We start from the raw sequence: 11,849 nt of genomic DNA, 5'->3' as shown, positions 1-11,849 counted from the left end.
CTTGCTGCAAAATGTCTGTTCTTAATTTTTTTATTTTGACGCATGTCTTACTTGATTTGATTTCACGTTGCTGAGTAATTTTTCACAAAGAACTCATGGGGAGTATATTCCCTCAATTTTTTTTTTCATATTTGAAATATGCTACCTGGTGGTGGTGATGGTTGTTTTGTTTGGTAGATCATATTCTTGTCAGCAATTGTCCACTTCCTCTTTCTGAGTAGGAGGGCTATCTATCTCTATCCAATTGACTTTAAGACGTTTTAAGAAGAATGAGAGAACCAGCAGTATCAAACATGTCACTTAAAGAGAAAATTGTTAGGATTAAGCAGAAAAGGGGATACAGATGAACAAGCAAATGTATATTTAGCACTTATTGGGTACCTGACACTCCTTCATTCAACATTAAGTAGCCATATATACCTACCATTTATTAGATCCAGGCCGGCTCCACAAGAAAGTTACTGCTTGAGTTGCATCTTTCTGGAAGACCAGGCACTTGCCAAATAACAGGAGAGGCGAAGTGTGTGGCTATGAAAGGGATGGTTACTCCAAGTGCAGGGTTCTAGGCACAGACATGGAAGCGGTAAACAGCATGTCATATTTTGGAAACTGAAACTCAAAACAATTCTGTGGGAAGGTATTATTATCTCTATTTTACAGATGAATAATCAGGCTCAAGGTCACACAGCTATTGAGTGGCCGTATCAGAATCCTAACCCATTCACATCTGCTCCTCTAGTCTTCGTTTTCCTGCTCTACCTTACTGTGGTTTCTTCTACTTGTGCAGTGAGCTTTCTAACTCTGTGAAACTAAGCAAACTCTGAGGAAAGGCTCTAGGACTTGATGAATGCCATTTTAAAAATCTTTTAGCATCATCAACAGAATATGTATTAAGCACCCACAAGATTCTCAGCATTTTGACACAGGAGAGGACAGTTGCTGTCCTCGTGGAATTCCTAATCAAGTTCAAACAAGGCAAACACTGACAATGTGGGTATACACCCTGAGTCCATAATCAGCCAATCAAAAACCTTTCTGGAATGTGAAGCAGTTGATAACCTCCAAATCTGTTCTTTAAAATCTCCTGGGTCATTTCAAGCAGGATTAAGCCTGCAGATATAAAGGAAGTGAAAGGTGAAATAACTTGTCAAGAAACAGAAAATTAACCGAACTTTCCAATTACCTTGTCTGAAACGCAATTATTAAGGGCACTCAAATTTCTTGGTCTGCTCTGCTTTCCTACAAGGAACTTCCTTTCCTGATCATTGAAACCCCTTTAGTTATAGGTAGATTTTGTTTTGCTTTATTTTATTTTATTTTATTTTATTTTATTTTATTTTATTTTATTTTATTTATTTTTTTATTTTGAGAGAGAGTGCAGGAGGGGCAGAGAGAGAAGGAGAGAGACAGAATCCCAAGCAGGCTCTGCACTGTCAGCACAGAGCCCAGTAAGGGGCTTGGGCTCACAAACCATGAGATCATGACCTGAGCTAACATCGGACACCTAGCCGACGTAGCCACCAAGTCACCCCAGTAGCTTTTAAATTTTAGTTTAGCTTTTTTTTTTCTGGGCTGGTGAGGGGTGTGTGGTGAGGGACACGGCCAGAAGAGAAGAGGTTTCCTATGTGGGCTCCACATTTTTAAAGCCCTTTCAGGAAAGGGGGAAAGGCAAGGCAGTTCTTCTGGTGGCCTTGGTGCTATTAATGCTGTTGCAAAAGAAACTGTGTTGCATCTTCCAGTTTACTGAGAGGTAACCAAGCCACACTTGGTATGAAGACCGCAGCTACTGCCACTGTGATCCGCATTTCAAATATGTCTTATGTCTCATTTTAGTTTTTTGTCAACTAAGCTACTGAAAGGTAAATAGGTCCTAAATTTTCAAGAAGTACTTTGTCCTAGTTCCTAAAAAACATTTTTTTTTTTTTTTTTTTTTTTTTGCTACTGAATTTTGGGAGAGGATGACTCAGGAAAATGGTCATTAATCTGCTAACTAGTTTGTTAAATCTGCTAACTCATTTTGTTAAGTACTCAATTCCAGGAAAATACTACCTTCTACTTTAGTTTCCTTTATAACAGTGGACTCCTATTTCCTGTGAAATGTCTTTATATTAAACAATGGAACTCATACTTTTAAGCCCTAATTAAAATAAAAAACCAACAATGCAGTAATTCTCACATTAGTTTCTCACATTACAAAATCTGGAAGAGCCTAAGGAATTTCATGTGAATTTCTTGTTTCCATGCGAAAATACAACTCTAATGCACCACTTAGGGGTTTTTTTTGATACACCACTTTTATATTTTACTATGTGGCTTTACTTTATTGAGGAGAATGTAGAATAGATTAGGGATGGATCGATGGTGACATTCTTGTCCAAATTTCATGTTAAAGAAAATTAGATACAGTTAGATTTTCATCCTGGAATATGCTGACATTTTCAGCAAGATTTTTGTAGCAAGGAAGCACAGGGACTCTGACTGAAAGGTAAATAGGTGCAAATTCAAGTTTTGAGGAATGGTTACAATATTACCATATACATATATATATCCCTCAAAAATAAACATATATGGCTCCGCACCATCAGAGAGATCACCAACAGTGAGATCACGACCTGAGTCGAAGTTGGACTAACCGACTGAGCCACCCAGGCCCCCCTCCTATACATATTTTTTAAAAAAGAAAATGAAGGTAGTGAATGGCCTTAATTGTTGAAGAAAAAAGCCACTATTTTGGCTCCTTAGTTGGATACGATCAATAATCAGCCTAAAGGGAAATATTTTGCTCTACAAACACCCATTCTGTTTCTTCATTCATCATGGTACTCAGAAATGTATTACCGGAGAGTTTTAAAAAATTACAACTCATTCATGCATTTATTCATTAAACAATTATTGAACACCCGACTATGTGTCAGACACTAAAACCCTCTGAGGAGGAAATGCTAGGTAAATAAAAGTAATAAATTAACAATGCAAGTATTAATTTATTCGTCTTTCAAGATATACAGCTCAAACAGGAATATTTAGTTGCTGTTTCCTTCTCTGTGTTCTGTACGTTGCACAAATACTTTTGTCGATGTTTGTGCACCCATCTACTGAGCTCTTTGGAAAGGGAGACCTTGGCCTACTCATTTTTGTATTCCACGCAACCTGAGGTTTGGTATAGCTCAGACAGGTGGTCAGTAAACGATAGCTGAAACGAAGGAATTTAAGATAGTACCGCTTCATTTAGTATTAAATTACGAAGACAGCCTGGTGTCCAAACACTAGATTTATTTCTTAAAAATAGTACTGTGATGTCGTTATCAACTTGTTATCCTAGAAACCTGAATCATCCTGAGTCGATCCATTTGATTTTATCATATGTATTCAGATTGTATTTCAAGGTGGCTTAGCATCCAAGAAACGGGCTGATCGAGCAGCTTCCAACTCGCAAACTCGTACAGTCTCTAAAAGTTTTTACGCCCTAGAGGCTGGCGCCGAATTTAGGTGAAAGCGACTCGCTTCCCTCCCATCCCACGCGGGTGCCGGCATGACCCCATCTTTCCCTTCCTTTTTTCCCACCCTTTCGCCCTCCGGAAAGGGCCGAACGCTCCCAGAGCTTCCCAGTCTCACTCCGCCCCCTGCGGAAGGAGCCGAAGGCAGAGCGGGACGCCGACGCGCGGCCGCCGAAGCGCGGCCGCCGGGAGCTCGGGCCCTTCCGGAAAGGCCCGAACCGCGTTCGGAGGAGGAGGGCGCCGAAGTGGAAGGCGCCCCCGCGCTGTGCCCTCTGTCGGCGGCGTGGGGCAGCTGTAGCAGCGGTGGCGGCAGCCGCGTCGACGTCGACCAAGACTGGAGCGACGTTTGAAGAAGCAGCCGAATCGCCACGGAGTCCGGCTTCTGGTTGTTGGAGGGTTCCCACCCGTCCGCGCGGCCCGACGAGGAGAAGCGGCGGCGCCGGGAAGCAGGTGAGGACCCGGCCGGGCGCCGGGAGAGGCGAGGGAGCGCGCCCGCTGCCTCCGTCGCCGGGCCGCGCCTGCGTTTGCATTCTCCTCACTTGAACCAGGAAGCGGCGGAGTCGGAGGCTCCGCTCCTCCGGCCCTTTCTTTGTGTGGGCCCGGGAGTGAAGGAGGGGACGAGCCCGGAGGGCCGCGGCGCGGTCCCCTCCGCCGTCAGGGGCCGGGGGGCCGCCGGTTCCCCGGGTAGGCCCGGCGCGTGGGGAGCCCGCCGCGGGGACCCACTTGGCTTTTCCCTCGCCCTCCGCCTGGCTTTTTGTGCCTGCTTTTTCTCCTCCTAGCCCCTACTTTGATTTAGAGCTTTTCTGCCCGGCCCATCCTCCCCTTCCGTCCCCTTCCCGGGGCATAACAATGCCGCCCGCTTGGCCTCATCCCCTCCCAACACCCCACCCTCGCGTTCGCCACCTTCCACTTTCCCCGGCTCGCCGGAGGACCCCTGCCCTCGCCGTGCCGGTCGTAGCTCCTCCTGGATTTCCGGGACGCTGCCTTTTCGCGTGAATTGGGGTGAAAAACGTCGGTTGCAGCCGGCCGGGCGCAAATGGGGAAGAGGGGGTGGAGTAAGGAAGATGGGGTGCAGCTGCCGCAGGGAGCCGCGTGTCGGCTTGACTCCCTCGCGGATGGCGTTTCTCGCTTTTCCACCTTCACCTGCCCTCGGTCCGGGGTTTGCCTCCCAGTGACGCGGAATGGCTTTTCCTTGGGCAGCTCGCAGCTCGTGGGGAGGGTTCAGAGCGATCTGTGCGGTTCCCGGGCCCACCCTGACGGGGAGAAGCGGGAGGAAAGCCACACAAAATGAAACCAGTCCCCAGTGTCACCTGGACACGTACGTTCGATGCATTACCCCGTTCCAGGAACCCGTTTGCAAACGACAAAAATCGGATTCCGAAAAACCTGTCTACCCACTTAGCAGCGACTTCTGTCGAAATCCCCATATTTCGGAAGCCCTGGTTGCTGGCTCGCTGTCCAAAGGTCACCCTCTCTGATGAATGCCTTTATGGTCACCTGGAAATCCTTGGTACTGTTAAACGAGCAACGCCTTATAACGGATGGTGTTTGAAATCCTCATTTCTAGGCTTTTTGCCTACTTTTTGTTTTTAAGCTGTAATTTTGAAAATTTCGAAGAGGCTTGAGATGCCCTGCCCTCCACGTGTATATAACTTAAGCACTGTGATGACAGTGGTAGTGTTTTGGTAACTTTAAAGGGAAAGAATATTAGCAATAAAAGTGTGTGTGTGTGTGTGTGTGTGTGTGTGTGTGTGTGTGTGTGTTTACGTAAAGTACTTATCAGCTAATTGTTTGTACATACATAAAATATATGAAAGATAAATACATAAAAGCTAAATAATATATTTAATACATGTATGCGTTTTAAACAACTCCGCATCCTTATTACCAGGAGTATGTTCTGGAACATGCAAAAAAAGAATGTTTGGGGGGTGGTACACAGCATTGCTCTTTACTGACATCCCGCTCCCTTTTTCTAGAGTAACTGTCCGCTCTGTTCCAGTAAGTTTCTGTTTTCATTGTCACTAACACATCAGGTATAAAAAAGTTCTCCTACGGCTGCCCATAATTCTTTACCAACAAATTGAAATGTTTTGTGTTTTCATGCAAATAAGCATTAAGAAATGGTGACTTGTCCTTAGTCTTATTTTTTCACAGTAGCATCTGTTGACTTCACTTGAAACTCTTTACAAGTTACCTCTGGAGATTGTAAGAGTAGAGAGGTGAGGGGAAGGGGCAAGGAGGATGAGGAGAGGGGAGAAGGTAAAAAAAAAAAGTGTTTCATAGTTTATCTAGATGTGGCACTCCGATTTAAATAAGAACAGAAAAATAATGGGCAGTCTAGAGGTAATGATTGTCAGGGTTGATAAACACTAATTCAGTTTCTGGCTGCAGGGAGTAGCTTTTGAATATGTTCTTAAAGATGAGTTAAAATTTAGAAACTGTAGAATGGATATTGCACACACCAAGCTCCTCTGACACTGAAATCATTCATTTACAGGTGGAATAACTTCTGTGTGTTCACGACGAAGACTTCATAAAGTTTTAAGACCGTTAAAAATGAACTCTTAACTCTTCTTGAGGACAAAACCCAAAAAATGGAACCAAGAAAATTCATTCTAATCTTAAGAAATTCTCAGTGGTGATGCATGTATCTGAGATTCAGAGGAAGAGATATTACTATTCAAATCTGTAGATCAGTTAAAAACTTGCTTGTCTCTTCTCGGGGGGAAGTCATGAGATTTGTTGCGTGGTCCAGAAACCAGCCTTCGTGAACAATTTATATACAAGCCAAAAAGTTAGGCCAACCTTCAGTTAAAACCTGATGCCCGGCGATGCCTACGCCATGCTGTAGCTTACATTCTGAATGATAAAGTACTTTTGTTTTTCTTTTCTAATCTTCTCCCACCCCCTCCTCCTCCCTTTCTCTTATAGGCATGGAGAGTAGAAAACTGATTTCGGCTACAGACATTCAATACTCTGGCAGTCTGCTGAACTCCTTGAATGAGCAGCGTGGCCGTGGACTCTTCTGTGATGTTACCGTCATCGTGGAAGACCGAAAATTCCGGGCCCACAGGAATATTCTCTCAGCTTCTAGTACTTACTTCCATCAGCTCTTCTCGGTTGCTGGGCAAGTTGTTGAACTGAGCTTTATAAGAGCAGAGATTTTTGCAGAAATTCTCAATTATATCTATAGTTCTAAAATCGTTCGTGTTAGATCAGATTTACTTGATGAGCTGATTAAATCAGGACAGTTGTTAGGGGTTAAATTTATAGCAGAGCTTGGTGTCCCATTGTCACAGGTTAAAAGCATCTCAGGTACAGCTCAGGATGGTAATGCAGAGAACTTACCACCTGGTTCTGGTGACAAGAACCTTGAAATGCCAAAATCAAAAGATGAAGCCCAAGATAACGGGGCCACTATAATGCCTATTATAACAGAGTCTTTTTCCTTATCTGCTGAAGATTATGAGACAAAAAAGATAATTGTTACCGATTCAGATGATGATGACGATGATGTCATTTTCTGCTCTGAGATTCTGCCCGCAAAGGAGACTTTGCCGAGTACCAATGCAGTGACACAGGTCCAGCCTAACCCAGGTTCCGTTGCTATTTCAGATGTTGCTCCCGGTGCTAGTAATAACTCTCCCCCTTTACCAAATGTCACACCTACTCAGAAACTTCCTACTGCTGTGAATCAGGCAACTCTGAGCCAGACACAAGGAAGTGAAAAATTGCTGGTGTCTTCAGCCCCGACACATCTGACTCCCAACATTATTCTGTTAAATCAGACACCACTTACTACACCACCAAATGTCAGTTCTTCACTTCCAAATCATATGTCTCCTTCGATCAATTTACTTGTGCAGAATCCGCAGACACCAAACAGTGCTATTTTAACAGGAAGCAAGGCCAATGAAGAGGAGGAGGAGGAAATTATAGATGATGATGATGACACTATTAGCTCCAGTCCAGATTCGGCCGTCAGTAATACATCTTTGGTCCCACAGGCTGAAATCCCCCCGAATGCCACTTTTGATGGACCATTGATACAGAAGATGCAGGTTCCTACACTTCTGCAAGAGCCACTTTCTAATTCTTTAAAGATTTCAGATATAATTACCAGAAACACTAACGATGCAGGTTTAGGATCAAAGCATCTAATGGAGGGTCAGAAGATCATTACTTTAGATACAGCCACTGAGATTGAAGGCTTGTCAACGGGTTGCAAGGTTTATGCAAATATCGGTGAAGATACTTATGACATAGTGATCCCAGTCAAAGATGACCCTGATGAAGGGGAGGCCAGACTTGAGAATGAGATACCAAAAACATCTAGCGGTGAGACGGCAAACAAGCGTATGAAAGTAAAACACGATGATCACTATGAGTTAATAGTAGATGGGAGGGTCTATTATATCTGTATTGTGTGCAAGAGGTCCTATGTCTGTCTGACAAGCTTGCGGAGACATTTTAACATTCATTCTTGGGAGAAGAAGTATCCTTGCCGTTACTGTGAGAAGGTATTTCCTCTGGCAGAATATCGCACAAAACATGAAATCCATCACACGGGGGAGCGAAGGTATCAGTGTTTGGCCTGTGGCAAATCTTTCATCAACTATCAGTTTATGTCTTCACACATAAAGTCAGTTCATAGTCAGGACCCTTCCGGGGACGCAAAGCTTTATCGTTTACATCCGTGCAGGTCCTTACAGATCAGACAATATGCGTATCTTTCTGATAGGTCAGGCTCTGTGCCTGTAATGAAGGATGATGGTATTGGGTATAAGGTTGATGATGGGAAAGAACCTGCCGTAGGGGCCGCATCTACTCCTCAGAACAAGCCAATGACCTGGGAAGATATTTTTATTCAGCAGGAAAATGATTCCATTTTTAAACAGAATGTAACAGATGGCAGTACTGAGTTTGAATTTATAATACCTGAATCTTACTGAATTTGGAAGTATCAGAAACTCTGGTTTGCATTAAGGGGCAAGGGTTTCAGAAAACCTGTAACACAAATTAAGGTGAAAACGAGTTAATTTGATCTGCCACGCCATCTGAAGGCAGTCTACTTGGATTATTTGTTGATAATTTTTAGAAGCAAATCGTTCCGAAAGTTTGAGTAGAGATTGAGAAGTTTCCCCCCCTCCCAAGTGTCTGTTTATATAGTTCTCTTTCAGCTCATTTTTAAGAGGCAAACCACAAAAGCTTGGAGAGATAGTTTCCTGAATAGGATTTTGAAGCAGTCTGAATGTTCTTTAAAAATAACTGGAGTTATTAGCTTACCCTAGTATATCTTCCAACTTTCCCCTTCCATGTTAGCACTTTACTGCTGAATTCTCAATTTTGTTAATATTGAGACTATAAATGTGTGTTGTGTTTTGGATATGGCATAAAAAGTAAACAAGAACTTCTAAAGTTGTTCTGGAAAATCTCAGAATAAGTCTCTGCTTGGTTGTGTATTCTGCTAGTCCAAATGGATAGCAACCTCCTGCCTCCCTCCCGCCATGAAGATGGCCATGCAGACAAGTGTCTCATCTGAAGAAAGAGTTTTTAGTTCATTAGAGTTAAGTTGTAAGTTTCACTTTTCTTGCCATTGTCTGGAAAGGACTTTGGTGGCTGGACTACTGTGTATATATACCTTTGCAGTGCGGTCTCCGTGGGCGAAAGTGTTCACGGAAAACAAATCTCTGTATTGCAGACTGGAGGAGAGGAAGAGTTCTGTTGGTTTGTTTTGAATTCTGTGTTCTTACGTGATAGAGAGCGGAGGTGAATGGTGATTTCCTTTTTGTTCCTATGGTTAAAAATATTCCCTTGAGAAATTTCAAAGTTTGAATTTGAAAGCCACCAAATAAATCTTTCATTATGTATAAATCTTTATAAATGATAGATTCCATAAATGAGACTCCTACATATTTTAGGCGGGAGGCTACTGGTATATATTTTTAAATGTTCATATTACTTAGAATTTCTAATAGGAAGTTTTTGTTTGAAATAGTTGAATCCGTGATCTAGTATTTTCCTTTCGGCAAGACCTTTTAGGTTGTTACCCCTTCTGAAGTTAAGTTCCATTCCATCTGCAAAGTGCTGCAATATTATAGCAATCAGAAACTGTATATGGAATGTTCTAGAGGCTTGTTGATTCCCATTTCTCTTGAGAACAATAAGTATACCTTTCTTCCTTTTAAAATGACACCTATTTAAACACTTAGAAAATAAAGTCAAAACTCACTGAAGTGCTAGTACTAAAAGGAAGCAGGTTGGAACAAATGTATAGCCTAGCCTTTGTAACAGGATTAACTTGTTGAACTTCTGTAAATTACTTTTTGCAAAGGAAAAAAATTAATAGATACTAAAAAAGATTGTTGTGCATAGTTGTTAGTCATTTGTAACCTTGCTTAAATATTTCTTAATTCAACATAGATATTTTCTTCTCTTTAACCACGTATTTTTAAAAATAGTCTATTTCTTGACTCGGAACTTAAAGCTTTAATCATAATTTCTCATGTATGCATCATTCTTCTGATGGCGAGCTAGATTTGAAGATAATGGTTTCAGTGTTTCAGTTGGCAGTGGAGGGTCTCAGGCCTCCGTATTTGCAATAATACAAGAAGAAAGAAAAATATTATAATGGTTTGCTTACAGAGGGCTAGAGTGATGTGCATCTGACTGTTTCCTGTTCTGTGAGTCTAGACCTTCAAACCATTTTGTAAGCTAATCCTTGGAAGATTTTTAAGTTACCTTACAATTTAAGACTGTGATCTCCGGAATCACAATATCTGTTTAATTTCTGTGTGGATATTGACAACATTACTCTTTGACTATACGGTGCACTCAGAAATATTTTCAGTGGAAATCTGTTTGAGTTTCATTAATGTTGTTTTACCAGTTAGACATAATTACTTCAGCAAGTGTGAATGATACCGATGCCAGCAGAACTTCCAGAACTTTCAAACTCAACTGCTAAGAAAACGAGTTGATCGTAACAAAACTTGAGAGTTTCTACAAGGCTATTATGACAAACCAGTTCTGTAATGGAAAACTCTCCATTTTGAGTAATACGGATCTAACTATTTGCTGCTGCTGTGCTCTATGTAAATTCTGAATATAAAACTTAAACTCTGTGCCTAATGAAGGTATCTTCTAGAGTTTCTTGGGAGAAGGAAAACTGGAAAATTAACTTGTATTTTTGCCAGAAGACTCTTCCCTGCGATGTATGTCAGGGTCTTCAAGAAGTTTCTATATCCAAAGTTCAGAATTCGTGTGGCATACTCGTTCGGGGCTGAAACCATTCACCCTCAGGATTCATTGGGTTGGAAATCTGTAGCAAGATTCTGTTTAAAACTTAACATGGTGTTTTCCTATTTAATATTTAGTTTTCTGGCTATTAGATCCCTTCTTTTTTTCTTTTAAGTTGGCTTCAAGTTTGCTCCTGTGCTAAATTACCTGTAAATGTTCTGGATAGAAACTGTTTGAAATAGCATTTTGTTAAAAGAGATGATAGAAAATGAAATGCTCAAAGTAAGCAAAGATTTTAAAATGCCATAAGAATCTTGCAAGATTTACTTTAAAACGTATTTGAAATGATCATTATCGTTTCGGTGGTAATGATCCCCCCATACAACTACTACGAGGAATTGATGTATTTTTTCCATTGTACCAAAAAGATAAATGGTTAAAAATGGTCAAGGTATTTTGTATTGTCAAGGCATGCATATTCTAAAGGATTAAATGTTAATTCAACAGCACTGGCTTCCTCATCTGTCCATCATCTGACTCTACCCAATACTGTAATGTTCATACTTGTACAATCTTCCCTGTCATATGACTTTAAGTTCTTTTCATTAACCATTACCTGGTATTAGTTCATAGAGCTTCTTATGGCAAAAATAAAATGTTATAATTCTGATTTTTTTGAGCGTATTTTTTACGAGATTATCTTTCAGAAATTATGTAGACTTGGGGCGCCTGGCTGGCTTCAGTCGGTAGAGCATGCCGGGGGTCTTCAAGCCCCACATTGGCCATAGAGCTTACTTAAGAAAAGGAAATTGTATAGACTTTACTCTTCTGTTGTTTTTCAGTTTTTGTAGTAGGAGACTGGGGGTATTTCTGATGGCAGCATAACAAAACTCCTAGGTTTGTAGGAGTGCTGACAATACCGACTCCATCTTTGGCTCTCCAGCTTAGTCATGTCTGTGCGATGACCTCCCTTGGGGCTACATGGTCCAGGCCCCTTGGAGGTAAATATATGTCCTGACCAGAATGCAGGAAGGCTTGTTTTGATCTTTCCTAAACTTGTTTAAACACCTAGCAGAGCTAACCATTTCTTCCCCTCCCCTCTGGCACACA

General features: G+C 41.8%; 1 protein-coding gene across 1 annotated transcript; it reads left to right on the top strand.

Annotated features, from left to right (window-relative positions):
• Positions 1–3,692: 3,692 nt before the first annotated feature.
• ZBTB33 (zinc finger and BTB domain containing 33) lies at positions 3,693–11,409 on the top strand. Its single transcript, XM_019421848.2, has 2 exons — positions 3,693–3,947; positions 6,432–11,409. The coding sequence occupies exon 2, from the start codon at positions 6,434–6,436 to the stop codon at positions 8,450–8,452; it is 2,019 nt and encodes a 672-aa protein (XP_019277393.1). The 5' UTR covers positions 3,693–3,947; positions 6,432–6,433; the 3' UTR covers positions 8,453–11,409.
• Positions 11,410–11,849: the final 440 nt, after the last annotated feature.

The sequence above is a fragment of the Panthera pardus genome, unplaced genomic scaffold (assembly GCF_024362965.1).
Source record: "Panthera pardus isolate Hobbes unplaced genomic scaffold, ASM2436296v1 HiC_scaffold_27, whole genome shotgun sequence".
NCBI classification, from domain to species: domain Eukaryota; kingdom Metazoa; phylum Chordata; class Mammalia; order Carnivora; family Felidae; genus Panthera; species Panthera pardus.
Note: the sequence above shows the minus strand (reverse complement) of the source record. Positions and strands in the feature narration are given on the sequence as shown.

Excerpts from the sequence above, each read along its gene's own strand:
- ZBTB33 (XM_019421848.2), top strand. The coding sequence starts at position 6,434 with ATGGAGAGTAGAAAACTGATTTCGGCTACAGACATTCAATACTCTGGC.